The sequence below is a fragment of the Tauraco erythrolophus genome, chromosome 11 (genome assembly GCF_009769465.1).
Source record: "Tauraco erythrolophus isolate bTauEry1 chromosome 11, bTauEry1.pri, whole genome shotgun sequence".
NCBI lineage: Eukaryota > Metazoa > Chordata > Aves > Musophagiformes > Musophagidae > Tauraco > Tauraco erythrolophus.
In genome coordinates this window covers 23791368-23818094 of record NC_141475.1, presented here as the reverse complement: position 1 = coordinate 23818094, position 26727 = coordinate 23791368, and the positions used below count along the sequence as shown (strand labels likewise).

General features: G+C 38.1%; 1 protein-coding gene across 6 annotated transcripts; it reads left to right on the top strand.

The window, feature by feature from the left end:
- On the top strand, positions 1-26727 carry ECT2 (epithelial cell transforming 2). 6 transcript variants are annotated; one of them, XM_086618075.1, is made up of 24 exons: positions 1-130; positions 1175-1251; positions 1351-1443; positions 2367-2549; positions 3107-3196; positions 4245-4352; positions 5504-5577; positions 5710-5840; positions 7207-7322; positions 7517-7579; positions 7879-8101; positions 9636-9772; positions 10456-10575; positions 12277-12345; positions 13297-13407; positions 14423-14519; positions 15242-15323; positions 16256-16334; positions 16523-16642; positions 17989-18127; positions 19715-19869; positions 21890-21997; positions 23122-23268; positions 26638-26727. In XM_086618075.1, the coding sequence occupies exons 1-24, from the start codon at positions 1-3 to the stop codon at positions 26725-26727; spliced, it is 2742 nt and encodes a 913-aa protein (XP_086474201.1). The 6 variants fall into 6 exon arrangements, with proteins under 6 accessions (XP_086474201.1, XP_009979392.1, XP_086474199.1 ...); XM_009981090.2 differs by having other exon boundaries at positions 1172-1251; XM_086618073.1 differs by lacking the exon at positions 26638-26727 and adding an exon at positions 24944-25252 and having other exon boundaries at positions 1172-1251.

Sequence of the window (26727 nt, the reverse complement as noted above, 5' to 3'; positions counted from 1 at the left end):
ATGGCTGACAACAGTACGCTGGTGTCTGAAACCGGGAGGAGCCTCTTGGCTGATTCTTCTGTTCTTGATTCAAAAATTATAGAAACCTCTAAAGAGAATGCATTTCCTGGATCTGTTTTGGACATTGAAGGTAATGGGAGAAGCTTATTTTAAGACTTACTATGTTTTTGTAACGAGTGACTACTTCGTAGGTATTTAGTAGTTTTGAAAAACAAAAAGTGCTTCGCTGAACTACAGAACTGTGTGTAGGGTAGCCAAAAGGGTGTTGGTTTGGTATCCTTTCACCAACAAAGGAACTGTTAATTTTTAACTAACTCATCTTGTTATAAACATTTAGGGTTACAGTGATGAAATCAAACGAGTCTTCTGGCTGATGTGTAGGAAGCTGTTAGTTCCATTTGTTTCCTCTTCTGTGAAATAAATCATTCGGGTGCCCTTTTGACAGCAGTGTTTGGAAACTACAGCTGCTCTGTTGTGTACAGGTAGATCTTGGAGAGATGGATAGTCTTGAGCTTGAAATTAATTCAAGAACAAATCTTGAAATTAAGAAACAATGAAAAAGATATTTTTGTTTTCCTGCAATGCAGTAGCCAAAATCCAGTGGCACTATTTGGTGCAAATGACATGGAGGCAACACTTGCCCCTTTCTCCTAATATTTTGAAATATTACAGATTTTTACATGGAGGAAAAGAACAAGGTATCTAACTTCAGTTCTAATATTCCATGGTGAAACTGAGGAGTTGCTAAGAAGTAATGAACCTTGTCAGCCAGGAACACAGAAACTAGAAAACATACTAGCTGTCTATTTTCCAGCAAGTCTTGATATCTAATTCTGCTAGAAGCATTAAGTCAATATTTTTCTTTTTTCTTCTTGCCTTTGCTGACTCTTCTTGCATATTCTCGCTTTGACTGTAAGGTAACTGATCATGAATTGCAGGATCTTGTTTGACCGTATACTACAAAGTTTAGGCTCTCTGGTCAATTTGGTATGCCTTAATTGAAGGACAGGCTTCTTGAGAGAACATTTATTTTCAGGCTTGTTCCTGATAAACAAGGTATCTTGAAAGCATGCAGTCTGCCTGTGTTCTTCTATACAGGATCGCTTGATTTAGACCTAACATGGATTTTTTTATTAAAATACAAATATTGTCCTTGTTTCTCTGTAAACAGAAGAAATGCCTCAAATAGAAACAAGAGTGGTTTTGGTTCAGGAAGCAGGGAAACATGAGGAGCTTCTGAAAGCCTTGGAGGTATGTGAGTCTAATAAAACAGTCACTGGAATGACATGGTATACTTTTACACTTCTGGTAGCCAATTTGGTTCCATACTAAAGTTTTCCTCTTCCACAGACCATTAAGATAATGGAAGTACCAGTTATAAAGATAAAGGAAACTAGTCCTGGTAAATCAGAAGAAAAACTAATAAAAAGTGTTATCCATATGGTATGTCATGCAATTAAGCACATGTGATTGCATGCAGCATGTTTTGCTTCACCTGGACTGAAACGTGCACACGCTTTCATTTATATTAATTGGGCATAATGGTCACAATATATGCTAATGATTCTGACTGTGTTGCTCAAAGCTTGTCAAAATTGACACTTTCTTACACTCAGATATGGAAGTAATATCTGCAGCTCTTAGTGGTGTTTTCTAACACATAGAAATATCCATGGAGACATTCAACTGCATGCTTATTTTCAGTCAACGTGTAAGTTTTTGCTATGAACTGACTTCATAATTGGTTAATTGACTTCTCTTTCAATTGAAAGCTGCGTTTAAACTTAAGTGTAAGAAGTGGTTGTCCATTTCCTGATGTGAAAAACCTAGAAAATAAAATTTGGAACTAATGATTGAAATTGGAACAGACCAAATTTTTAGAGCCTTTAAAAATGTCAAGCAATGAACGAAATTGACTTACATTCTTTAGCTCTTATGCAGCATGGAGCTTGCTGTTGCAAGCTGGATGCTCCTTTTTAGTAGCATCCAGAAGTACCTTAAGCTGATCTGTCTGACAGTCTGAAACTTCATTTCTCTTTTGTGCTTAGCTTGGTTTTTTTTTGTCTGTAGATATTTCCAATACTATATTATCAGTGTGAACTGATACATAAACTACTAAAGTAACTAAAATTCTTATTCTTTAGAAGCAGGAATTGCTTTAAGACACTTTCTTAGGTGCAGTTCATAGCTATTCTTATGCTAGAGAACAGTCCATCTAATTTCAGCTTTCACAAATCCTAAAAGTCTCTGTTGAAGTCTGAATCATATATTTTTCTAATGGTCCAGTGTAAAAATCAGTTGAATTTTGATGCTAGTGTATGTATGTTGCCTGAATGATGTGTTCCCCTTCATCCCCATAAATCAAGGAAATTAAAATGCCCTACATAAAGACAGACACGATAGAAGAGCTTGGAGATTCTGATTCCCCAGAATTTGAGACTATCTTCATTGTATCAGACTTCCAAGATTCCATCTTTAACAACCTCTGCAAAGCAGATTGCCGTGTCATTGGACCTCCAGTAGTATTGCACTGTGCACAAAAAGGAGAGGTATGTGCTTCCTGCTCAAATCAACAGAGTAGTTCTCTGGTGTAGTGACTTCTAAATATTAAATGTTCAAAATAAAATCTATTTTGCTTTGCCAATTAATCATAAATATTCTTAGCAAGAGAAGTTTAAGAAAAGCAAGTGTCTAATGTTATGTTAGAATATTGCATGTATTGAGAAAGCACAGGCAGACAGTAGTAAGGCTACAACTACTGTAAGTAGTTGTGGGAGTTGTTGACCCACTAGTTGGGATTGTGCCGTTAGGAAAGGCAGCATACAAATAATACTCCAGCAGACACCTTATATTTGCAAAGGTTATCACATAAAGGGGATGGATTGTGGAGGAAAAAAACAGAATGGAGCACTACCTGTGGAACTTGAGGGTGTTCTAGTTACTTTATCAGAATGCTAGCGGGTCTGGAGCTGAGGTGTAACTGAATACGCAGACTTGGACTCGTGTCTGATGCTTTTTAGTACTAAGAACAACAGTACTGTATTAATGTTGAAACTTTAACGGAAGCAGTATGCTTTTGACTAATAATCTTACTTCTTTCTTTCAGCCTTTACCTTTCTCCTGTCGTCCACTGTACTGTGCAAGTATGTTGAACTTGGTACTGTGCTTTACGGGATTCAGAAAGAAAGAGGAATTAGTAAGACTTTTTTTCTTTTGAATTGGTAAAACTGTGTTAAGTTTATTTTCAAAATACAGTTCTGTCCTATCACACATAGAGTTTAACCATGACTAGAGCTCTTATGGAGAGAGTGAATTCTTTTTTATTTTGTTTTGTTGCATGTCCAGAGGCAGTGATATTTGAAGATGGGAATGAAACTGTTTCCTTGTCCAAGTCATTTTATCTGTGCCATTTTTGGTCACTTTTTTGTTGAATGACATTAAAAAGCTCTAATTCAATAAGGCTCAAAGATTTGTAGATTTAGGCTTCAGATAAAATGTTTACTCGATAGCGTCATCTGATTTGTGCAGGTAGTAGTGTGGTCAAGTAAAGCTTTGTAGTCCTGTTCAAAGCGTTTTCAGACATGTTATCTTGCTGCTGTACTATCTTGCTATCAGGATTTTAGTCTTGCCATATCTAGGGATGAAGTGGTTTGATACTCTAGGGCTTTGCTCTTCCATTTCAGTGATGCAGTTGGCAGCTTATTTCCCTATTGAACACCTGAGAATCAACAGTATGGCTCCACATTTTTATCTGGGGGGAAAAAACAAACCAAAACAAAAGCCTTTTCCCCATGTTAGGGATAGTTGTTTTATCTGCTAGGTTTAAACTGGCCAAATCATAATCTTGTGTGAATTCTGGGAATGGCCCCTTCAGGTAGAATTGACTCAATCAATGAGGATAACATGCCTCAAATCCATTGTGCATGAAAGGTGAAGGCGAAGGCGTTGCGCATGATGATGATCACAAGAGTCCTGGTGGCTTGGGTAGTATTCTTCAAGCTACACAGCAAGGCTCTATTAAACATTTAAAAAAAAAAAAGTTAATAGTTCTTCTGATGTATCAGCTATATCTTCTCCTGTAGATGTGAACAAGTTGTTTTAAGAACAAATCAGAGCATTTCTATTCCTAGACATTTAATGTATCCTCCTGTAGCTTGCTTTGTAAACTATTTTTGTACTGCTCTCACTCTGCACTGTATGCTTCAAAAGATACACTTAAAACTTATTTCGTCTTTGCTTTTCAGGTTAAGCTAGTGACCTTGGTTCATCATATGGGTGGAATTATTCGAAGGGACTTTAGCTCAAAAGTTACACATCTGGTGGCTAACTCAACACATGGAGACAAATTCAGAGTATGTAAGCTTGAGCTGGTACTTCATGGAAACTTTCAGAATTAGACTCTTGTAGGCTAGATTTGTAAATAATGCTTGTAAATTGCTGGGTTTTCTCCTATACTAACAATGACTTGTAATGGTGAGTTCATCTCTGTCTGGTGTTGAGCTTCGACATGTTTTTGTCTCTGTTAGAGATCTAAATAATATAAATTGCCTAAATGCTGAGACTTTGAAATAGCTAGTAAATAACAAGAACCAAAATGTTACTGAAGTACTGAGGTAATCAGTACTTGAGACACTTAAGACCTTGATGAACATTTTTTCGTCGATGAACAAGTGTTTCTATATCAATATGCCTGCTTCTTTTTTTACAAACAATAAACTTCAAGGTAACTTGCAAAACACTTAAGAGCTCAATTTATGTGCATCTTCCTTTAAAAAGTATTTTTAAATTGTTGTGTATAAGCATTCATATCTTCCTTTATGTATAAATATGTGGGTGATATGGGTTTTTTATTCGCTGACACCACCAAAAGGGCATCCTTCAGGACACGTATGTGCAGTTGGCAAGTAAATACAAGTTTATAGGGTTTTTATACCATGGAATAGACATAGCAATGCCTATGTCCCTTGACATTCCTTTGTTTGAATTCTTAGTAGTCTGTTGTTTTTTTCCTACTTTGTCTTTCTAATATTCCAGTTGGAAGAGAAGACCTACTTTCTAATTCTGTTCAAACATTCCTTTCTGCCAACCCAAAGGGAGAAAGGAGGAAAACTTTACAATCTCTCTCAAGCCGTCATGGAATTTAGCTTTGGAATAGTTGCTTTCTCTTTGGTAAAAGCAGGCTGGATGTTTGTCTTCTTGCAAAGTATCAAAAGCAAAAAAAATATCCCATATTCCACTAGAACAGAGATTTGCGAGGGATATCAGACTAACAAAACTGCACTTTTGCACAAGTGTCAAATTAGCTCTTGATGTGATATCCTAGTCACTGAAGAATTAATACATTCTAACTTTTTGGAGTTACAGTTGGACAGGATTCTTCAAGGAACATATTCACTTTTTGCAGTATCTGTCTTAAAGTAAAAGCAAGGTTATGAATTTTTCTTGGCATGGGAGACTTAAATGGAAATACTTGGTACAACTCTGTGCTTTTCCTGTTTTGTAGATTGCTGTAAGTCTTGGTACTCCTATCGTGAAAGCTGAGTGGATTTATAAGGCTTGGGAGAAAAGGAATGAAATGTAGGTGTTTATTTTCCTTCAACCTTAACCCTGCATCCTGTTCACCTGTAGCGCTGTGAGCTTCTGTTTAAATAGTGATGTAGCACTGATTTAGTGACCTTTTTGTGCATGTTTTTCCTTTTTCTTTTTCAGTGACTTCTGTGCAGCTGATGATGATTTTAGAAATCAGTTCAAGGTTCTTCCCTTCCAGGATTGCATGTTAAGTTTCCTTGGATTCTCTGATGATGAGAAAGCTAACATGGAAGAAATGACAGAAATGCAAGGTTATTGTTTATGAAAATTGACCTGTGGAAAGAATGGGGTTTATAGCTGGTAAATACTTCACTGCAGCTGAGGTGCTGGATCATGAATCCTGAGGACTCTTCAACTTGGAGAGCTATAAATTGGTTTTAGATGTTGGTGTACACATAAATTCTGGTAGCTGTTGAAAACTTCAAACTTTGTGGGTTGATTGAAACTAGACAACTTTTCTTGCAAAAGAAGTAATTATAGAATGCTTGAAGGTGTCCTGGAAGACTTGCTACATAATATGTATATTCTGCTTCAGTTTTCACAATCAATTTTGTGGTATGCATAGAATCATAGAATGGTTTGGGTTGGAAGGGACCTCAAAGATCATCTAGTTCCAGCCCCCCTGCCATGGGCAGGGACACCTTCCACTACACCAGGTTGCCCAAAGCCTCATCCAACCTGGCCTCGAACACCTCTAGGGATGAAGCATCTACAACTTCTCTGGGCAACCTGTTCCACTGCCTCACTACCCTCGGAGTGAAAAATTTTGTCCTTAGATCTAATCTAAATCTCCGCTCTTTCAGTTTAAAGCCATTGCCCCTTGTCCTATCACTACACACCCTTGTAAAAAGTCCATCTTCAGCTTTCCTGTAGGCTTCCTTTAAGTACTGGAAGGCTGCAATAAGATCACCCCAGAGCCTTCTCTTCTCTAGGCATCTTTACATAATTTACAGAAAGCATCTACAACATTTACAACTTTAGTATGAATCATCACTGGTAAAACACTTGACTGGAAGTGTTCCATTTTTTGATGATAGTATACTATAACATTAATAATCACATTGACAGTAATGATGCAACAGAACTTAGTCTCCAGCCTTGTATTGCTAGAGTTGCATGCAACAGAAGGATAGAAATGGGAACGGAGCAAGCTTGTAACAGCAAGGCTTCTTCAAAAGAGATGACAATTGGCTGAGTTTGCCTTTTTTTTCCCCCACCTTTCCCTTCTGCTGACCTGTTTACCTAAAGCTGCTTATAAGACTGTGACATGCTCAGGTTCTAGCTTGTGGATGTCTTTAGAGTGAGTATTCCTGGCTTGTTTTTCCAAGAAATTCTTTCCAGAAGAATATGGCATTTATTGCCAGACAGGTTTGAATGCCCTCTGAACTCTTTGTACTCTTGCCTTTTCAATGTGTACTTTACTATTACATGCATCATCCTATTTCCTAAAAACTGTCTGCTGCCGATAATATCCGGGTGTTATGTGAACCCAACAACTGATGGGCTCACTGAAGAGTTCATCTCCCATTAATATGGGTGCCATAGAGCTATAAAGTAAGCTACTAATTTCTAACAGTAATATTCTTCAGTCTTGCTAATTTACTTTTTTTTATCTAGGAGGACATTATTTGCCAGTTGGTGATGAAAGGTGTACACACTTGGTGGTTGAAGAAAATACAGTAAAAGATCTTCCATTTGAACCTTTAAAAAAACTTTATGTTGTAAAGCAAGAGGTTAGTGCTGACTAATTCCTGAAAGAATATTGCTAGATGATGCTCCATATGTAAGACACTTTTTTTCAGCATAAGCCACATGTTTGCATTTAGTAGCCAAACTGCCTTACTATTACATATATTACTTTCAATATTTTTAACTTTGGGTGAAGCCTTGTAATGCGTTTTTAATGTGTGGTTCCTTTTTCCTTTAGTGGTTCTGGGGAAGCATTCAAATGGATGCCAGAGCTGGAGAGTCCATGTATTTATTTGAGAAGGTTTGTTGAACTCTTCTTATATCATGTGCAGCATGTGATTGGTGGTAAAATTAGCATGTGCAATAGTATGTTTGGGGCCAGAGATCAAATATGTTCCAGGTAATCCATTATAAATTTTATACATAAAATACTAAAATACTAGTGTGGTTTCCAGTTAAAAAAAAAAAGGCTTTGCCCATTTTTTCCTAGGCTTTCTGAAGAAGAGTTGTGTGCTGATCTCTGCAATTAACTTACCTTTGCAGTTAGTTGAGCTGGAAACAGTGGGTAAAACCACTAAACTAAACTTTCTTTTACTGCAGTCAGAGAGTCCTGGCCTCAAGAAGTCTGTGTCACTACTTTCTCTGAATACTCCAAACAGCAATCGTAAAAGACGCCGTTTGAAAGAAACTCTTGCACAACTGACCAGAGAAACAGACATGTCGCCGTTCCCTCCTCGGAAACGCCCATCAGCTGAACATTCGCTGTCTATTGGGTCCTTGCTGGATATTTCCAACACTCCGGAGTCAAGCACTACCAATGGAGGTAGAGCTAAAAACCTTCCTTCAGACACACTTGCAATGTTTAAGAGCTCTCTGCATACAAGTGGTAATAGTAGTGGTAGGGAAGTCTTACAGGTTTCCAGAGGAATTCCAGGCTTTCTCCTTTTTGAAGTATGCAGAGAGCAGAATTGTAGTGAAGGGTTCAGACACAGACAGAGGCCGGGCTGCCTCTTGTCATTGCAGTAGGCGTATTCATAGCTGAAGGAAAAGATGGAGTTGATTAGTATAAAGTACAGTACAGCCTTACTCCAAAGTGCTTCAAATGCTCTGCTGAAAATCTGCAGCAAACAGGCAACACAGTTAACACTAAATCTAAAAGCCTCTCTAGTAGGATACTTGGTGAAAGGAGGACAAAGATTCTTTTCCAAATGAATTAAAGGGAAAATTCCTGCAAAGCCTACTCCTCCCAGGTCTTTGAAAAGTTCTGCTGAGGTAACACTATCTGTGCCAGCAAACTGTCATGTCTAAAACTTCACAAGAATATAAATCACCAGCTGGTTTTGATGGCTTAAATGGTAAAGAGCTTTTAATGTCTCTGCACATGGCTCTTGTGGAAGAGAGCAAACTGCAAAATTGTGGATTAGTCAAAAGCTAATATCTGAGTATTTAAACAAAAAGCCCCGGTACCATCATATAGAGGAGGTATCTGGAATTACTACTGCTTTTTAAAAAGCTCCTGTATACAAGTCAAATAAGTAACCCCAGTGAGGCACAACCTGTAAGTGGTAATTCAGAAGGAATACAGGAAAGATCAGCTTACTCCCAAAGACCAGCTTGCTTAGATCACGCTAGCGCTTTTGTAACCACTGATACGGAAGCTTCTTCTAACCCAACATCAGTAGACAGTTTCAGGAAAAGGTGCTATTTGAAAACAACAGGTAAGGTTCTTATTTCATATTAACTGTGACAGTAATGATCTTGACATTGGAATAAATGAGTACAGGTCTCTGAGGTCCAATACATGAGCAAGTATTTAAAACTAATGGACTGCTCCAGGTCCACCTTGGCTTTAGCTTTAAGAGAAATGGCTTTCTTGTGTCTTCCTCCTGCAATAAGATGAAATGTGAGTGTTGCATGCAAGGACTGACTTTAATAAGTGTTTTGAGCTACATACGTAATGCAAGGATGATAGGCAGCTGAAAGATAACTGTTTATATGGCAAAGGGAAAGTAGAAAAGTACTTTTGTACATAGTGTATGCATAAATAATGTTCAGCGCCTAATCCTCGCTTCCTACTAAACATTACAGAGTTAAGTCATTGACCTGCCCATAAGTGACTTAGTGGTTTCAGAATAATTTTGAGCAATAATATATTACTATTGTTTTATAATTAGACTGTAATAAAGCTATTTTCTAGAAAGAGTTCTTATAATTATAGAATAGCCTTTAAAAAAAAAGGCTATCTGTCCTTAAAAGTTCTGATGGATTTTTTTTTCGGACTTTGAGGGTGAGCTTTTTTTTTTAGGGACTCTATTGTAATAAAGCGCTATTTTCTTTTGGGAATATCTCTTCATTAGAAACACCAAAATCCTGTGCAAGGCCTTCAAAAAACTCAACTCCTCTTCCACTAAAGCAGTCTGCAAGATGGCAGGTTGCAAAGGAATTGTATCAGACGGAAAGCAACTACGTTGATATTCTAACAACAATCATTCAGGTAAGTTGGTTTTAAAACAAGTACAGATCAATTGTAAGAAGATGTGTAGTGTTGACATCAATTATTATTTTCAACTTGGGATCTGCAGGCTTTTGAGGGCTTAGGTGCATCAAAGGTTCATAAAAAGATGACAATGTAAACAGTCTCATGCAATTTTACTGACATAAAAATGTTTAGTATCTATTAACGATAAAGGCTGGAAAATACAATTTCTAATCTGAGATTTGTAGTGGGACTGCATGGAAATTTGCATGGAAATTTCAAGCTTCAGGAAAATAGGGTCTTTAAGGCTCAGATTTTTAAGATAATAGAAAGAGGTGGTGGGGGTGGAAAACTTTTTAAAAATTATTCTTAGAAGACCAGAATAGCAAACAGCTTATAGGAAGAGCTTATTTCTAGAAAGTTTGTTTCTGTTGCAACTAATTATCTACTTGAAGAATGAGCTAAAATGTGTATGAATAGAAAAGCAGATGAAAGGGGTGTTATGCTGTAGTGATGTGTCAAACTGTGTTTGTGTCTTAAACCCGCTCCTCCATAACCCGCTCTTGCTAAATGGGAGTACCTCAAGATTGTGACTGCAGGAAAGTATGATCTGGCAGGAAAAAGCTGTTGTTTTTATAACTATTTCTAACTGAATGTGTAGTGGATGGGAGGGCATTAACTTTTTTTATCTAATTCATCAGTTATTTCAAGTTCCGTTGGAGAAGGAAGGACAACTTGGAGGACCAATCCTTGCACAGGAAGAGATTAAGACAATATTTGGCAGCATTCCAGATATTCTTGATGTGCATACTAAAATCAAGGCAAGTTGCTACTTCTCCCCTGCAGGGGAAGCTTTGATACACACTTTGAATCTTTTCTGCATGCTTGAAGCTGTATCTGCTAGCCTGGTGTAGATTCATGCTGGTGCTGTTACATACTTATGTGCAAATCCAAAGTATGGTTTAAGATTTAACACTTATTTATAAATATTTGAAGTCTGAGTATTGTGCGTGTAACTAATACTGCCATTCATGAGCTGGATTCTCCTTTTCCCATTTTAATACCTCTTCCTGTTGGAGGTTTTCTGTAACTGGTACAAAACTGGTCAAAAGGGCCAGTGGTATGGAATGGTAATCTAACGCTCACAAGTGCTTATAACATACATGTTTCTATCAAAGCAGTAAGCAAAGACTCTTGGAAGCATAGCTAAAGCTATGGAATTAAAAACCAAACAAAAAACCCCTAAAAACCCAAACAAAAAAATAATAATTAAAAAAAAAATTGGTGTTTTTCTGGGCTTTAGACATGGTCACATAAGTAGACTTCTATCATTCAGCAGGAAAACCTGATCCCTCCTTAAATGGCTTTGAGCCAATTGTCAGAAACTACCAGCTCCTAAAAATAGCTCACACTTCAACTTCTGAAGCAGTTGACCTGCTACTGAGGCCTAATAGAGCTGATTAGAATTTTCTATGAGATTTTTTTTAATTGAGGTTTTGCTTATTTTTGTTTTGATCTGGATTGCCAGCACTCTCCGAAGCCATCTCTGGGTCTCACAATAGTCTATGATGCAATTCTTCCTCAAATCTGAAGGCATAACATCTCCTTCAAATAACGGCCTATGTCTCTTCCTGTCTGTATTTCACAGTAGACTTTTAAAATAGAGACTTGCAGACTGCCTGTAACTCAGTGGTTTGTTTTATTTTGCTGGTTTTTGTTTTGTTTTTGTTTTCCCAATCAATATTGGGATCCACTTTAGTTAATCACTGATAGGTGTTGATTTGTGCCCACTGAAACCAAGATGAAAGTACAGCATGTGTGTCGAGAAGGACTCACCTGCAGCATGGACAAAGTCGCCTAGATGTAGTGGTTGTGTTTTCCTTCGTCTTTGGTGTAGTAAAGATAGGAGAAGTGGCAGAAACGAACCAGTATTAATGGTGAATCCTTTCCACTTAAGGTGAATCCTGAACATTCAGCTGTACCTCCTGTCCCTGTTATTAGCTGACAGTGAATAAGCTTGATCCTTATCAAGCTGATACAGGCTTAAGAGCTTGGTCTCACTTTCCTTGGCACCCTGGTGCAGCAAGTGAGGGAAACCTGTGCTAGTTCCATTTCAATCCTATCTTATGACCTTAAGAGTCCTGTATGAGTTGTGCACTCTTAATTAGAATTGTTTCAACTATCTTCTGTGTATACTTTTTAATAATCATATGGGATATGTTCTGTAGTGTGTTGGACACAGCAGTGCCATCTTGTTGCAGAGCTGGCTAGTGCTGATACACTGCTAGGCTCTGCTTGCATTGATTCAAAACTATGTATTCAGTAAGCCAGAGGTCTCTTGCTTTCAGCTTTCGGCAGACTGAAAGGACTTAATGTGAAATTGTACAGCTCTTAGGATTCCTGTTTTGTCAGCATGGAAGCATACAGCTAACTGTGTTTGGCAGAACACTCATCCTATCTTACAGCTTTATGCAGTTCATTCTCATTTTATTTTCTTCCTCCCATCCCTGCATGTATTCTAGGAAGACCTGGAAGATCTTATGATGAATTGGACTGAAAGCAAAAGTATTGGTGATATCATTCTTAAATATGTAAGTTTCTGTGGGTTTTTAGAGCTATTATGAGCTATTATCTTGCTTTACAAATAATCCATTTGTAGGACCTAGCCAACACAAGCAAAGCACTACTGGCTGAGAACGAACACCAATTTGTATCATTGGATTTTCTGTTTATAATTTAACTCAAGTGTAAAGTCTATGCTTTGTATAGGTAATCCCTGTCAAGTTTAAATGTATGTGTCTGCTTGTATGAGGGGGTAAAACTCCAATTTGAGAACTGTAATTTGCAACACTACAGACGTACTTTTTACTTGGACATTAAAAGGGGCTCTTCCTGTATCTGCCGCCTCTGATCAAAAACAGTAAATAACTAGGAAATAACTTTCCATGGAAACTTCTTGTGTTCTTCCTTCAAGACTTTAAATGTGTAAGTGAATAAAGACTCCTTGTTTTCCTACATACAGAATGTGCCGAGTGGGAAAGTTTGGCCTGGGACTGCAATGCATTTTAGCATAAGCAGTCTGCTAGGCATCTTGTGCTGACCTGATCATTTTGAGGCAGATAATGTTTGGCATTCAAAAGTTTTCAGTCTAAGGTATTGCTTCTGGTGGTTTAGTGTCTTTTAAAGGTGATTGCAGTAGCTGGAGAAAATACCTGTCTGCAATTTCCAGAATTCTCACCAAAAACATCTTGCTAGGTGAGAATCTGCCTTCCACTTGAGCTGCTTGGCAGCTTCTAAGATTGTCACGTGTGTAGTTGATGTTTGTGAGAGCAGTCTGCATTTAATCAGCAGCGTTGAATCTTGGGCATCTGGCATGCAAAAATGTCTTAACTTGTTCTGTGAACACGCATGGGTTTACAACACATTTTTTATTATTCTTTATCGAAATGTGTCTGAGCAGCTTCGTATGGCTCAGGGCATATGAACATATGTACAATGCTACATAATATGTAAAGCAGAGCTGTAACAGTTGTTTCTTTCAGTCAAAAGACTTGTTGAAAACATACCCTCCGTTTGTGAATTTCTTTGAAATGAGCAAGGAGACTATTACTAGATGTGAAAAACAGAAGCCAAGGTTTCATGCCTTCCTGAAGGTAAGTGTCTGCAGAACTAAGTCTTTGAGTAGAACATGGAGGCCTTTATCAAGTAAACTACTTAATGCAGTAGATGGAAGAATGTGGAATTTTGGAAACTTGGAGGAATGTGAACATCTCTTCGTGAGACAGAAATAGGAAGGATTTGAAATTCAGTCCTTCAAGCTCCTCATAAGACTCTTTCATAAGAGGTCCAAATTCCTCCTCTGTTACACAGCTTTCAACGTAGTTTGATTAGATGCATTAATTGCTGAAAAAAGTGCATATTGATTACTTTCTCCCAAATACATGTCTTCTCTTTTCTGTAAAGATAACTAGAGCTATTGCTTTTTATTGGTCCCCCTCCCTGTGTTTTAAAAGACTTGTATTTCTGAAATAGCTTTTAACTCGCTTGTGGCAGCTGTGAAGTTCCAGGGAAGTAGGATCTCTCAACATTTGTGTGACTAATGAATAGGAGCATAACAGTGGAGATCTAAAGGAATGTGATCTTCAAAGAAGAGTTATCTGAAGATGAGTCTTAAGACTCTTGAGTTTTCAGATAAAGGTATATAGCTGATTAATAGCGCAGTGTAGCTTTAACTCCTTTTCCATATCCAGCAAGTGCCTTTCAAATCGTAGGGTAATCAAATTGACAGATGTCAGCTCATGTTTTTTGAGGTACCAGGAATCATATCTGAATATTGATATCTAAAAGATGGGGGAATGAATAAGAGAGCAGGCTGTCCCCTGTCCCACTCCTCATTAGCATCAGCATCTGAAACAAGGACTGAGAGGTTGATTAAATGGATAGTTTAAAACTAGACATTCTGAGAACATAAATGGTATGATAAATGCTGTGCAGATTTGAATATAATGCGGTTTTTAACATGATGTTAATGACTGAGTATCTGTGGTAAACGATTCTCAAACTTTTACTGCAATGCTAGTTTCAAGGAAGACAATTTTTCTCCTAGTTTTTGATTTTTGGAAGGGGTAAGTAAGAATTACTTCCTTTCTCCCTTTTCTCTTTCCCCAGATAAACCAAGCTAAACCTGAATGTGGCCGCCAAAGCCTAGCTGAACTCCTTATTCGTCCTGTTCAAAGGCTGCCTAGTGTTGCTCTACTGCTAAATGGTAATCTAGTGATGTACTCTTTTAATTCGTTTGTCTGTGAAGATGATAAAACCTGGCTTTTGTCGTAATTAGCAACAGCTTTTCTCATATAGAACAAGCATGATTCTGGGAGTTAATTGCTTAATGACAGTCAGCAAGACTAGTTACTGAAGAATGCATACTTCTGGCTAAATTTGACTTGTTAATGTATTTGCCTGGAGGATACAGGTAGAGGAAAGGTTTGCTCTGACAACAGTTTTGTCTCTTCAAATACAAATATAATTGAGATTCAAATGCAGCTAGCATAAACTAGAGAGCAGTTCGTATTGACAAGGCTTACAGCTTCATGTGTTCCACCTGCTATTAACCACTTGTAATAATGGTTGGTTATTATTGTTAATAAAAACAATAATAAAAACCCATATGACCGCCCTTTTGCTTTAGTTAAAAAAAAAACTTCTATGCTTGTCTCTGCACTTCAACAAAACCAGCACATGGTCTTGTTGATTTTTAAATAGTTTGAGGTTTTGGTTTTGTATTGTAGGTGAGCCTTTTCCTAATGAGATGCACGAACAGTTGCTGCTCAGCCTACTTCCCCACTTAATCAAGGCTATTTGGACTCTAGAACAACTGTAACTTCTTCAGTCATCTTATCTGACTCTACAGTTGAAACTTGAATTTTTTGTATTTCTTTTCAGGCTTTTGTAATGTGTGGGATTTTTAACTTTCTTTTTTAATTGTAGATATTAAGAAGCATACAGCAGAAGACAACCCAGATAAAATAACTCTGGAGAGAGCTATTGAATCATTAAAGGAAGTGATGACGTAAGTGATGCTCGTTTTATGAAACATACTGATATACACTTAGATCTCTCTGTTCCTTCTAAATTGCTCTTAATATGTTGTTGCCATAAATTAAGTCTCCATGCGTTCTTCAGTCTCTCTCTTGCCACTGTCACTTTGGGATTCTGTGCCAGAGCTCTCAAAGGGGTCTGTGGTGGTGTTACCCAGCAGTTCTACCTAAATGTCTGCTGATTCCCTGCTTCAGCACGAAGCTGAATCTCCTGAGTCCTCTGTTCTGTTCCAACTCCTACTTCTGTCTATTCCCTCCAGAATGGAAGAGATGTGTTTTGTCTTTAAATCTTACTTCTGTGCATATATCCACTGAAAGGACACACTAATAGTGGAAGATTAGTTTCTCTTCTGGTTCTGTATTAGCTATTCTTGGCAGCATTCCATGAGTTAATTAGCTTTAAGCTGAAGCTATTTAGGCTGTAAGTCTCACCTTTTGAAGTGTAGTGTATGTCTCCAGCAACGAGAACTCCTGTATTAATTGGGTAAATGTTTGTCCGATTTTTAACAGCAACAACTTGTAAATTGTAATTATTCTTGCATTTTCATCTTGGTGAGCTGCAGTCCTGACTTGAGGGGATAAAATGCAGGCTGTAAAGAACTGCATTGGGTTGGTGTCTAGTTCAAAATCTTACGGGGCAGGGGAGGGGAATTGTGTGTTAACTGAGTGATGTGTCAACTACTGATAACATGACAAGAATATTGTTCTAGATATGAAGTTTCCTATGTGCTTAGCATATGGTATTTGGTTCAATGAGCAAGTGTGGATGATTTTGTATTTTCCAGTGCTGCTGTGTAAACTTTCTCTCTGAATGTTTAGCTTTGTAATTTTTGTGTGTCTTAAATGCAGTGTATTTATTTACTGTTGCTTGATATTGAAGATAAATATAATATGCTTCCCTCAGACATATTAATGAAGACAAAAGAAAAACAGAGGCACAAAGGCAGTTCTTTGATGTTGTCTATGAAGTTGATGGATGTCCAGTAAGTAATTTCTCTGAAGCTGCAGACCTGTAAAATGACTGTGTGCTAGTTTGATCCCTTTGCAAAAGTATGTGTGGTGAAAATGCGATGGTACTGGTTTAAACAGATTTCCAGTGTTAAGTTGTAATCAAGCAGTAATCCAGCCCTTGAACTAAATGCTTAATGAGCTTTTTGCTTCTGTCACTTAGGCCAATCTCTTGTCATCTCACCGAAGCTTAGTTCAGCGTTTGGAAACCGTAGCGCTTGGTGATGACCTCTGTGACAGGGGAGAACAGGTCACACTGTTTCTGTTCAATGACTGCCTAGAGGTAAGATGACTGTGTAAGTACATCTCATGATCTGAATTACAAAAGCTTAACACTGCTTATGAAGATAAACCAGTAAAACTTAAAAACTTTGAATCAGAATTCTAAGTCACGGAAAGCTGGTAGCTTAACATGTGCTCATGTTGCCTTTCCATTAGCTATTGTATAAGCCATCACAAGTAGCTAATCAATTCTGGATGGTTGAGAAGTGTTAATGTAGCCTTTCATGTCTTGCAGCCAGATCAAAAATTTAAAAGCAGCTTAATATGTTAAGAAATAAATGTCTATCTGAATAGCAGCTTGAGTAGTACCAATGGATGAAAAAGTGCAGGAGTCTTTGGCTCAGCAGGATGTTTGTCCTTTTAAAGTTTAGTCATGTTTAATGTGAGTAAACAGTGGGCCTCTGGGCTAAGTCTGTCTGTGCTTAGGCTACAAAAAAATAAAAAAAGTCACATATTAAATGCCTTAGACTAACAGTATGTTAGGAAGAGCTAGGAGGGAAAAGTAATCTAACTGGGTTTTGGAGACTTACGTGGAGAAACTGAGGTTGTAAAGGACACTTTATGGAAGTACTTGTTATGGCCTACAGCAGTAAAAAACACTGTCTTCTGTGAAGACCAACTCTAAAGTAATCCAAAATTAGTGCTGTCTTAAGCAGCGCTTAGAGACAAAACCTATTGTTGTGATTAGTGATGAACTCTTCCTGGGAGTCAAGCTGACTCTGCTTCATCGCTCCTTGTAAAGAAGGGAAGGAAAATGAAAACACTTTAATAAAAGCTGCTTGCTTTATCTCTTGTGCAAGATACACGTTTTCTAAGTCAGATATCTTCAGTTGCTTGTAAGATACCTATTGTGTTAATGTAAAGTAAAAACTGACTGACCAACCTGCCCTACAAAACCCACTTGATGGCTGCATGCTCAGCAAGTGACGTTTCTAGGATGTAACTCACCATAGCCTAAGTTTGTTCATGCATACAGATGTTGTCTTTTCTGTTTAAATCTAGACTACCTTGTAGTAGGTTTCAAAGGCCCCTTGCTTGTTACACAGGGTAGAATTGAGGTCTGTAACACAAAATTACTTCCTCTCTTGATTCTTATTTATTTTTTTTTGAGGTGAGTGTATTGATGCTAAGCAACAAGTGTTGCTGGGCCATTTGAGCTGTAGATAGTTAATAGTGAGATAAATGAGTTCCTTAAAGACTTATGCAGTAATGTAGCTCTCTTTAGAGCATTTTTCTGTAGCAAGGCTTTCTGTGCGTTCCTGTATACTAGAAGGTAAAAGAATAAAAAAGAAAGAAAACAATGGGAATAGACCTTCTAGCTCTAATCTGTCTTCTGTCTAACTGCAGATTGCAAGGAAACGGCATAAAGTTATTGGTGCTTTCAAGAGTCCACACGGCCACACAAGGCCTCCTGCATCTCTCAAGCATGTTGTTCTCATGCCTCTCTCCCAGATCAAGAAAGTCCTAGACATCAGGGAGACAGAAGGTCTGTATGTTTTGAAGTGCTGTGGTAGCTAATGAAAACTGTGGTTCAGAGTATAAAGGAGAAAGGTCTGCTGTTGTGGGATAGAATGCTAAGATATGTTTGTTGTATGGTATGTTAGGTATGTGATTTTAGTACAAGCTTCTGTCTTAAGCTCTATATGAGCTTGAGAATTCCTTGCATTGACACCTTCTGGATTTTCAACAATCGCTGCAGGATGCTGAATTTGGCAGAGCTACTAGATGATATGATCCTAAGCCCACCAAATGGCAGTCTGAGTTAAACAAAGGAGTATGCTTGACAGCTCTGGATTTACAGAACAAGAACAAAACCTCCAAACTTCAGTCCAGAGCATTAGACTGACCAGACACAAGTGCTGTTGCTGTGAAACCAAATCTTCATTTAACTGGTGATAATTGATGCTCAGGAGGAGCTGTGATAAACACCTTGAAAGAAAGATTTAGATGACTTTATCTCCGTGGCTGCTTTGCCATACTGAGACTGTAGGGGTTCCACTGAAGTAATGCATTGCCACAGCAGCAGAACTCACATGCTACAGTACTGTTCCAGCCTTGCTAGTGACTTCTAAAGAAGTCTAGTCAGGCTGGGTTTTAGATCCGTATCCCAGAAAGGTAGATTTCATGTTTCACTGTAGGTGATGGTATGCACGTCATAGTGATTCTGTTTGTTCTCTGAAGCACCTGACCATAGAAACCCAATAAAAAAACCAGAGGTAGGCAAAAAGGGTAGGTAGTAAACATGATGTCTACCTGCGTTTTTAAAAGATTTCTTCTTTAAGAATTCTCTTTAAATTACTGTGCAATGCATAAGTTTACTTTGGGACTTGGGTGATGGGAGCCATTTGTAAGCATACCATTTAATATTTTCTAAGAAAATATTTAGGATGCAAGTCTTGGGAGAGGTCAGCTACTCTCTTTTATACGCACTCTTTTATAGGACTGCTTTTCCAGTACTCCTTTTCTGAACCAGCGATGGGTTGTTTTTTCTTTCTTTTTCTCTCAACTATGTTTACAGCAGACACAGCTGAAGCATACTAAAGGAATATCAGCACTGGATTAATTTTCTGCTATCAAGTGAGCAATCTTTGTCAAGTTTAAAGAGTAAAATCATTGTAACTTGACTGTTTTAATGTGTCATATATAGTACTGATGTCTTTGTTGCTTTTTCGTGCTTTACAAAATAGGGTAAATGTTGTTTTCCTTGTTCTCTGATAAAGAAATGATCTGTCCAACATTTCATGAGTTAGAGAATGAAATTGATATTTACTGCTGTATCCAGTAAAGACTGACTCATCTGCAGACTATAGTTTGCAGAGTATTTGGTGAATAAACAACTGTTGCATGAACAGCTGATTTCAGCCTCTTGATGAGGGAAGTGGGCAGAGTTTAGTGCTATTGAAATGATGCAACAGCTGTTGTGTAAATAAAGATAAAAATCTTTGCACCAAATCATGTCCTAACTCTAGCTCCTGACAGATGGAGGGTTAACTCTTCTGAAGGTTCACCCCTGAATTATATGAAAAATGATTATTCTTTGTCTTAACTCCTTGCTTTTTTTTATAAACTGTAGATTGCCATAGAGCTTTTGCCTTAGTTGTGCGGCCACCTACAGAACTCAACAACAAGCTACTTAGTTTCCAGATGACAACTGAAGAACCTCCTAAAGAAGACTGGCTGAAGATGTTGTGTCGGCATGTGGCTAACACTATTTGTAAAGCAGATGCAGTAAGTGCTCTGGAACCTTGTTGCTGATCAGAAATATTTCTCTCTTTTTGACTTGCAGCACATGAAGCTAAAGAACTCGTTAATAGTGGACATGCTTGAGGTGAAGTAGAGCAGAAAATATTTCTGCTAGCACATCTGCGAGTGGTTAAAAGGTGGAAAAGGAAACAGCCTGGAATTTAGCTTCTGCAGAAGTTAATAAGTACTTAAAAATGAAGAATCATGCCCTTCCTCTACCACAAATTAATTATAAATAATTTAAACTCCACACTGCACATGTTCATTAAGGCAGATCTAAACAGAATTGTCGTCAGCTTGCTTCTTTCACAGCTTTATTTCAATTTAAAATCCCAGCATTATGAATCATACGTTTTGGTTGAGCTCTGTGTTAGGCTGAATTCTTTGTTCTACACCTTACCTGCATGAGCATCGTAATGTCAGAGAAATGAAGCATCTTCCTCCTGTAGACAGAAGCCTACAACCTTAAACCAAGGAACTAAAGGAGGCACTGGCCTCCTCGTGTTTTCAGAAGTTCAGCATGTGGGCTTTCTACAGCCAGAAAGCTACAGATCTGAAGAGTAGATCCTCCCCAGTTAGGATGGGAGACTTTCAGCTAATGTGTTAATTCTGTAAGAGTGGATGCATATCCATCACCCAAACTTGCTGAAAATATGTGCAGTACATACAGCTGAAACTACTGGGGTTCAAGCTAGAAATGGTTTCTGTTCTGCACTGTAGTCTTATGGTACAATGTTTGGCTGTGGGTGATTTTTAAAGACGTGCTTGTTTGAGGAGAGGTAGTTAAGCAAGCAAAATAGCATCTTAGTTTTATTTTGTTTGGCCTGTTGTTTAGGGACTTATGAATAAGAAATTTGGCTTTGTGGTTTTCCTTTGGTTTTAGGTACTGAGTAGGAAAAGTACTGATTCAGAAGTCTTAATTTACTTTAAGCTGCCAGTTGCCTGTCTTCAGTCTCTTGATTGTGTTACGTTTAGCACAAAGGGATGGAGAAATGTTGTACTTTTTAAATAGAAATTAAATATTTGTGGCTTAAATGTATCATTCCATCTTGCCCTGGAACATTCAGAATTGTATGCTGACAAATTGTAACCCACTATGCTGAATCCCATTAGTTATAACTTCTGTAACTACTGCTTTGTACCAACTAGATAATACTTTTTTCTTGCGGATTTAAATGTCAAATGGAGCTTCAATTTCATCACATTTCCCTGCTGTTCAAGGACTTGCGTACAATCGTATGAGAATGCAATAGCGTTGACTTTGCCACACGGTGGCAGTAAAGGCTTTAATTACTACTTCATTAGAGCCTGGGAATAGCCAAACCGCTTGCTGTCTGCTGTCCTTGTCATTTGATTTCCTCCTCCACTGCCCCAACTTTTTTTTTAGGTAAACTATCTCTTAAAATTAAAACCTGAAACAACAAACGCCCTCCCCCCACCTCCCCCCAGCAACTTCCAGCTCCCATGTGTGCCCCTGCTACCCCCAGGTTTTGTAAGTAGCTAGTCAGAAATTGTTTTGCACATGACAGAGTTGAAGAACGACACGTAGGAGGAAAAAACCCCACAAACTCAAACCAAACTTGTGGCTATTCTGAAACATCTATTGGGCTTAAGCTGAAAGGTTTAGTCTTAATGTTTGACAGCTGGAGCTGTCAAGGTTTCACTTCACAAGAGTGCTGGATGTGTCAGTGAAACAGAGGTATGTATGTTGTGAAAATCCCCAGGTGTGCTTCAGAGCTTTACTTTGTGCCTTTACTTTGGTCAACCTTGAACTTGAAACCCAAAGAAACAAACCAAATGTAAAACTACAGATGAAGTGGTTTCATAACCTAATTGTGCCAGCAGTTCATCTCGTGAAATGGCATGAAAGGAAGTAGTCTGCCTAACTATATATATAAAGAGTTAAATATGGAGGAATGCTGCAATTAAAACCTCTAAGTATGACCTAATGAACTAGAGAATGATATTTTGACAAGTGCTGATGTTTGACTATCTTTGTCTATAGGAAAATCTCATTTATACTGCTGATCCTGATTCCGTTGAAGTAAATACTAAAGATATGGACAGTACTTTAAGCAGAGCATCCAGGGCAATAAAGAAGACATCAAAAAAGGTGAGATACTACAAAGATAGTGCTTTACAGTAAACACTGCTTCAGTCAGGGAATTGTACTAGTATTCCTGTTTCAGGCGTTTTGTAGTATTTACAGTAGTGACAGGAGAAACGTCATCTGAACTAAAACTCTTAAGTATAAGCTCCTTAAAGGAGGAAGATGGGGAGCGTTTGAGGCTTTGACTGAGTAGTGTTGGAGTATGTGTGTAGTCTTAAGTATTATGGTCATAGGTATTATGTAGTCATTTTTGACTCTGTTATGAAACTGATTTAGTTTAATATTTTGAATCTTTTAAATATATTAGAAAAAAATCAACCCTCAGCTGTAACTGTTTTTAGTGTATTGAATGGAGTTTTAAAGCTGCATTCAATTATCTAAATTCAAGGACCTTCAAAAGTAGGATGGGTGTAGAGTATGTGTGTCATGGTAATGAGAGAGACTTTGAAATAGCAAGGAAGTGCTGAATGTTAGTGTCTGCCTGTGTGCACTTTCCTTTGTGTGTGGCTTAGCTACTCACAACTAATGGACTGAAGGTCTGTGCTCGGTTCTGCGAAGAGGACCTGGCTGGATGGCAGGAGGAAGGCTGCCTGTCTGCTTGTCATGGTGGCTGTGCACTGGGTTTGGTTCTGCTAAAGCTTGTGACGTGTGAGGAGGGGTGACAGAGAATGATGCAGCAAGGAGGAATCTGTTCTCCATTCTCAGCAGGCTTCTTAAGATCACAATAATACTGTTTCTTCAAGAAAACTGAAGAGGCTGTTGTAGTTTGGAAGCTGCTGAAGACTAAACTGAGAGCAACTTAAAGGAGGGGAGCCTGACTTTGCAGAACCCAAGGGATGTGGGGAAGCCCAGTTGACTGGACCTTATTTTTGACTTCTCCCTGAAACTCTGCCCTCTTCCCCTACCATGGTGTCTTCATATTTGGACAGAGTGAGACGAGCAGGGGTGATGGGAAGCCTTAAAAGTCGGATCACCTTGTGGATGTGTGGTGTTGGCTAGTTTTGATACAGTCATATTAGCATTTGACACATGTCCTACAGCTGTTCAAAATTTGAACGATAGCCTCTATTGTAGTAACTATTACAACCTGACTTTTGTCAGTGTTAACTGTTTGTCAAACTCCTCAGGTTACAAGAGCGTTTTCGTTCTCAAAAACACCGAAGAGAGCCCTTCGAAGGGCTTTAATGTCGCATAGTGCAACAGAAGGAAGAAGTCCCAGCTCGGCTAACGAGAGTTATATCGGCAGCCGACTGACTAGTACGTCGTCACTAGCGGTAAGTGCTCTGGCTGTGCAGGCCAAAGAAGTGACCTTTCTAAGATCACAGTTATTTTGATGTCTGGAGCTGGTCTGTCTTTAACAGTTTCCAGATGCACAGCAGAAAAATTTATTTTTAACTACGTTCGTAGACGTGTTATTTTCTGAGCAAGAGTTGTTTAATGAGGAGGCTTACTTGCTGAAAATGCAGAAAAATCTGCTGTATGTGCTAGAAACTGGGAGTTGCCTTGTACAATTAAGTTGGAAAAAAAACTCCGCCACCCTCTTTTGCTAGAAATGGAATATGTATCCTCTTCTGAGAAAGTGAAAACTTCCAACATACTGTCTTACATGGATTCATGCTTTTGATTTTGGACAACACATACAAATGTGGCTTACAACCCTGAATAGACTGGTGAAAGTACCAATGAAAGTAGCGAGGTGATAGACATCCTGTGAAACAAACTGGAAAGGAAGGGTAGAGAAATGTGGCAGCCTGAGAGTTTTCAAAAAGGCAAGGAAATTATCTTCTTATACATGTTTAAGAAAAGCTGGTAAAATAATATATTGTGCTACATACTGCAGCTCTTCTGCTGTGCCTGGCTACTTATTGCAGGTCTTTTTCGCTGTATTAGGTCAAACTCAATCTACAAGTATAGTCTAATAAAGCAGACTAGATTTGGAGGAATTTTATAGTCTTTGCTTTTATTCTAGTGTTTGAATAAATCTGTATGCTGAGTAAACATCTACTTTAAAGTCTGTAGTTTGTAGGACAGAAGGCCAAGAACAGGATTTCCTGTGTATCTTTTTACTGTTGCCTGACATGTCAATACCTTAACTTGGAGATAATTCAGTATGTTTGAGTGGCCATTAAATTGTACAACATAAAGATATTGCCCTGCTCTCCCACAGAGGGGTGTGAGAAAATATGAATTAATAAGGGAGGAGGTATCACAGTGGACTCCCTTGCTTTAGAGGAAATAAATAAATAAAAAAAAATAAAAATCCAACAGCGTGGCTATACGTCAGTTCTCTGTAGAGATTTCTTTCTTCAATTATGATTGCTCCAACAATTGTTCTTGAGTTCTAATATTCTGTCTTCATTTTGATACAGCACTATATCTCATTTCTCATGAAAATGCAAGTTATGCACTTTTTTCTCTGGGTCTACCCCATACAAACCCACTTTTTTTCTGCAAAATGATAGGATCTTATAGTAGTAAAACTATTTTCCTGTTTCAAATTCTTGTCAGAGTTCTTGGGCATCTGAGATATAAAGCTGCAGCTTGGGAGCAGAGCATGTTATGTGTGATATTGTGTGTGTTTTTTTGTGTGGTGTGTGGGTTGTTTTTTTTTTTTAAACAATCCCTCACACCACTGAACTTGCATAAACCTTTTTGTTTGAATCATAAGGTTGAGGGGAAAAGAGAAGTTTGGATTCCAGCCCCTAAAGCTGAGATGCTAGTGCAGTTCTTGAGTAAGAAACTAAAGCTGCAGGAAACCTGTCTTGAGTCTATTGAGTCAGAGCTCTTATTCAGACATATTGTTTTATTTAAATGAAATCCTGGCCTGTGCTTATGTGAATTTTTTTTTTTTTTTGATGTAGAACAACTCTATAGTAAAAACATCAGTAAAGCTTGGATGCTTGGGTTTTTCTTGTTTGGACTAACTCTTGAACCCTTTCCTAATTGTAGATTGCTCGTTCATCTTCTACGTGCAGCCTAAATGGATCTGTCAAATGTGTTGTTAATGTTCATCGCTCCAATTCTGTTGATTGGAGCTCTCAAAATTCCAGGCCTCAACCTGTGCTGTGTCCTGGCTCTCCAAATATTCGTCTTTCAAATGCTATAGAAGAAAAAACCTGTTCCAACTTGAAGAGTTTAAATGGTCATGCCTTGGACAGATCATGTCCTATCCCTATTATTACTACCACTTGTGTTGATGCTGGAGATAATAACCAGTGTGGTGCTGAAAAATTCTGTACATCAAATCCTGACTGTTAATGCCCATTTCGCATCAAGTGAGCAAAAAATCTTGATTCTTCTAAGACAGCATGGCACAACTATATGAAACCCTAGAATCCATGAAGTGCGTTTTAAGTGGTGTGGGGTTTTTCTTTGACTTGCTCTAATGCACGGGCTTGCAGTCAATGCTCACATGTGGTCTAGTTCTATTTCTGGTTCTAGGTACAAAGCTGATTCTTTCACAAATCCTTTTAATTTTTCTGGGTGTTTATTCTTAATTAATTTCTATGCAGTTGAATTACTACTTGTTTCAGTTCAGTTGTCCAAGTGGCAGTGTAGCTCACTAGCCAGAGTTCTGAGGACTTTAATAACTTGGTTGCAGGGAAGTCTTGAGCAGCTGATTTTACTGATCATTTTAAGTTTTCCTTCCCCTAACTGTAAATAGAAAAAAGATCCTGTACGAAATACATTAAAATCTAATAAGAGCTGCTGTATAAAGAGGAGTTTAGGATTTAATTTTCAAATATTGCCTGTGACTGCAAATAGAACATGTGCTATAAGCAGGCATTAAACTTCATAGTGAAGTGATATATCCTTACCTGATCAAAATATCCCTATATAAAAGATTCTTGAAGCATGTGGGTGCAGCAAGCTGCTGAACTACCATGACCTGTTTATGTGCTGGAAAGCTTGGCTGTGCTATAAAGAGCAATAGAAGATGGCTTGTGAAAGTATCTTGAGGTCTCTAACGTAGAAAGAACATAAAATCTCAGCTGATCCAAGGAGGTTAACTTTTAGTGCTACATACTGATGTGTTGGTTTCACTGTAGTTTTGAGTCCCAGAAGCAGCCTGTGCTCCTAGCACCAGAAAAGTCAGCTTTTTGCCCAGTTTGTGCCCATCCAAGCACAGCTAAAGCAAGCTTTGACAGATCATTGTGATGCCTATTGCCTTCTGTAGCCAAGAAGGCATGTGTTCAGCATCTAATTTGGGCTCAAAGCTGATTAGAATACACAAAGTTGTAGGATCTGAGGGGAGCTCTGTTTCTCTAAGATTATCATAATGTATCTTGCCTTTGATTTGGAAGATTATTACTGCAAAAAGTGTGATGCAAGATGTACGTTAATACTTGGTTAACAGCTACTCTTCACAAACATGTTGCTGCATTCTGAATCTCTCAAGGCTGGTGACAAGGAGAATCTTCTGCACTCTTTAAAATATATGCATTCTACTGGTTTGGTGCTGTTTAACTTTGCTGTTCACAACCTAGAAATGCTGAATTGTTAATTTTGAAAGCTGCCAATCTTAAATATCTTCTGCACTGTTACATTCCTTACACTGGGTATCAAGGCTGAGAAATGACTACTGCACTATTGACGTTGGCTAATAAATGATTAAATAACTTTTTTTTTTTCTTCCCCAACAGGGTATTTCTTCTCCTTCCTTGGTCAGTCTTCCCTCGATCTTTGAAAAAAGGAGTCATACATTAAGTCGATCAACAACCCACTTGATATGA

Bases quoted from the DNA above. Each gene is read 5' to 3' on its own strand.
- ECT2 (XM_086618073.1), top strand. From the start codon at position 1: ATGGCTGACAACAGTACGCTGGTGTCTGAAACCGGGAGGAGCCTCTTG. The intron at 13,408-14,422 runs GTAAGTGTCTGC...CTCTTTCCCCAG, and splicing joins GGTTTCATGCCTTCCTGAAG to ATAAACCAAGCTAAACCTGA. The intron at 21,998-23,121 runs GTGAGATACTAC...CAAACTCCTCAG, and splicing joins TAAAGAAGACATCAAAAAAG to GTTACAAGAGCGTTTTCGTT.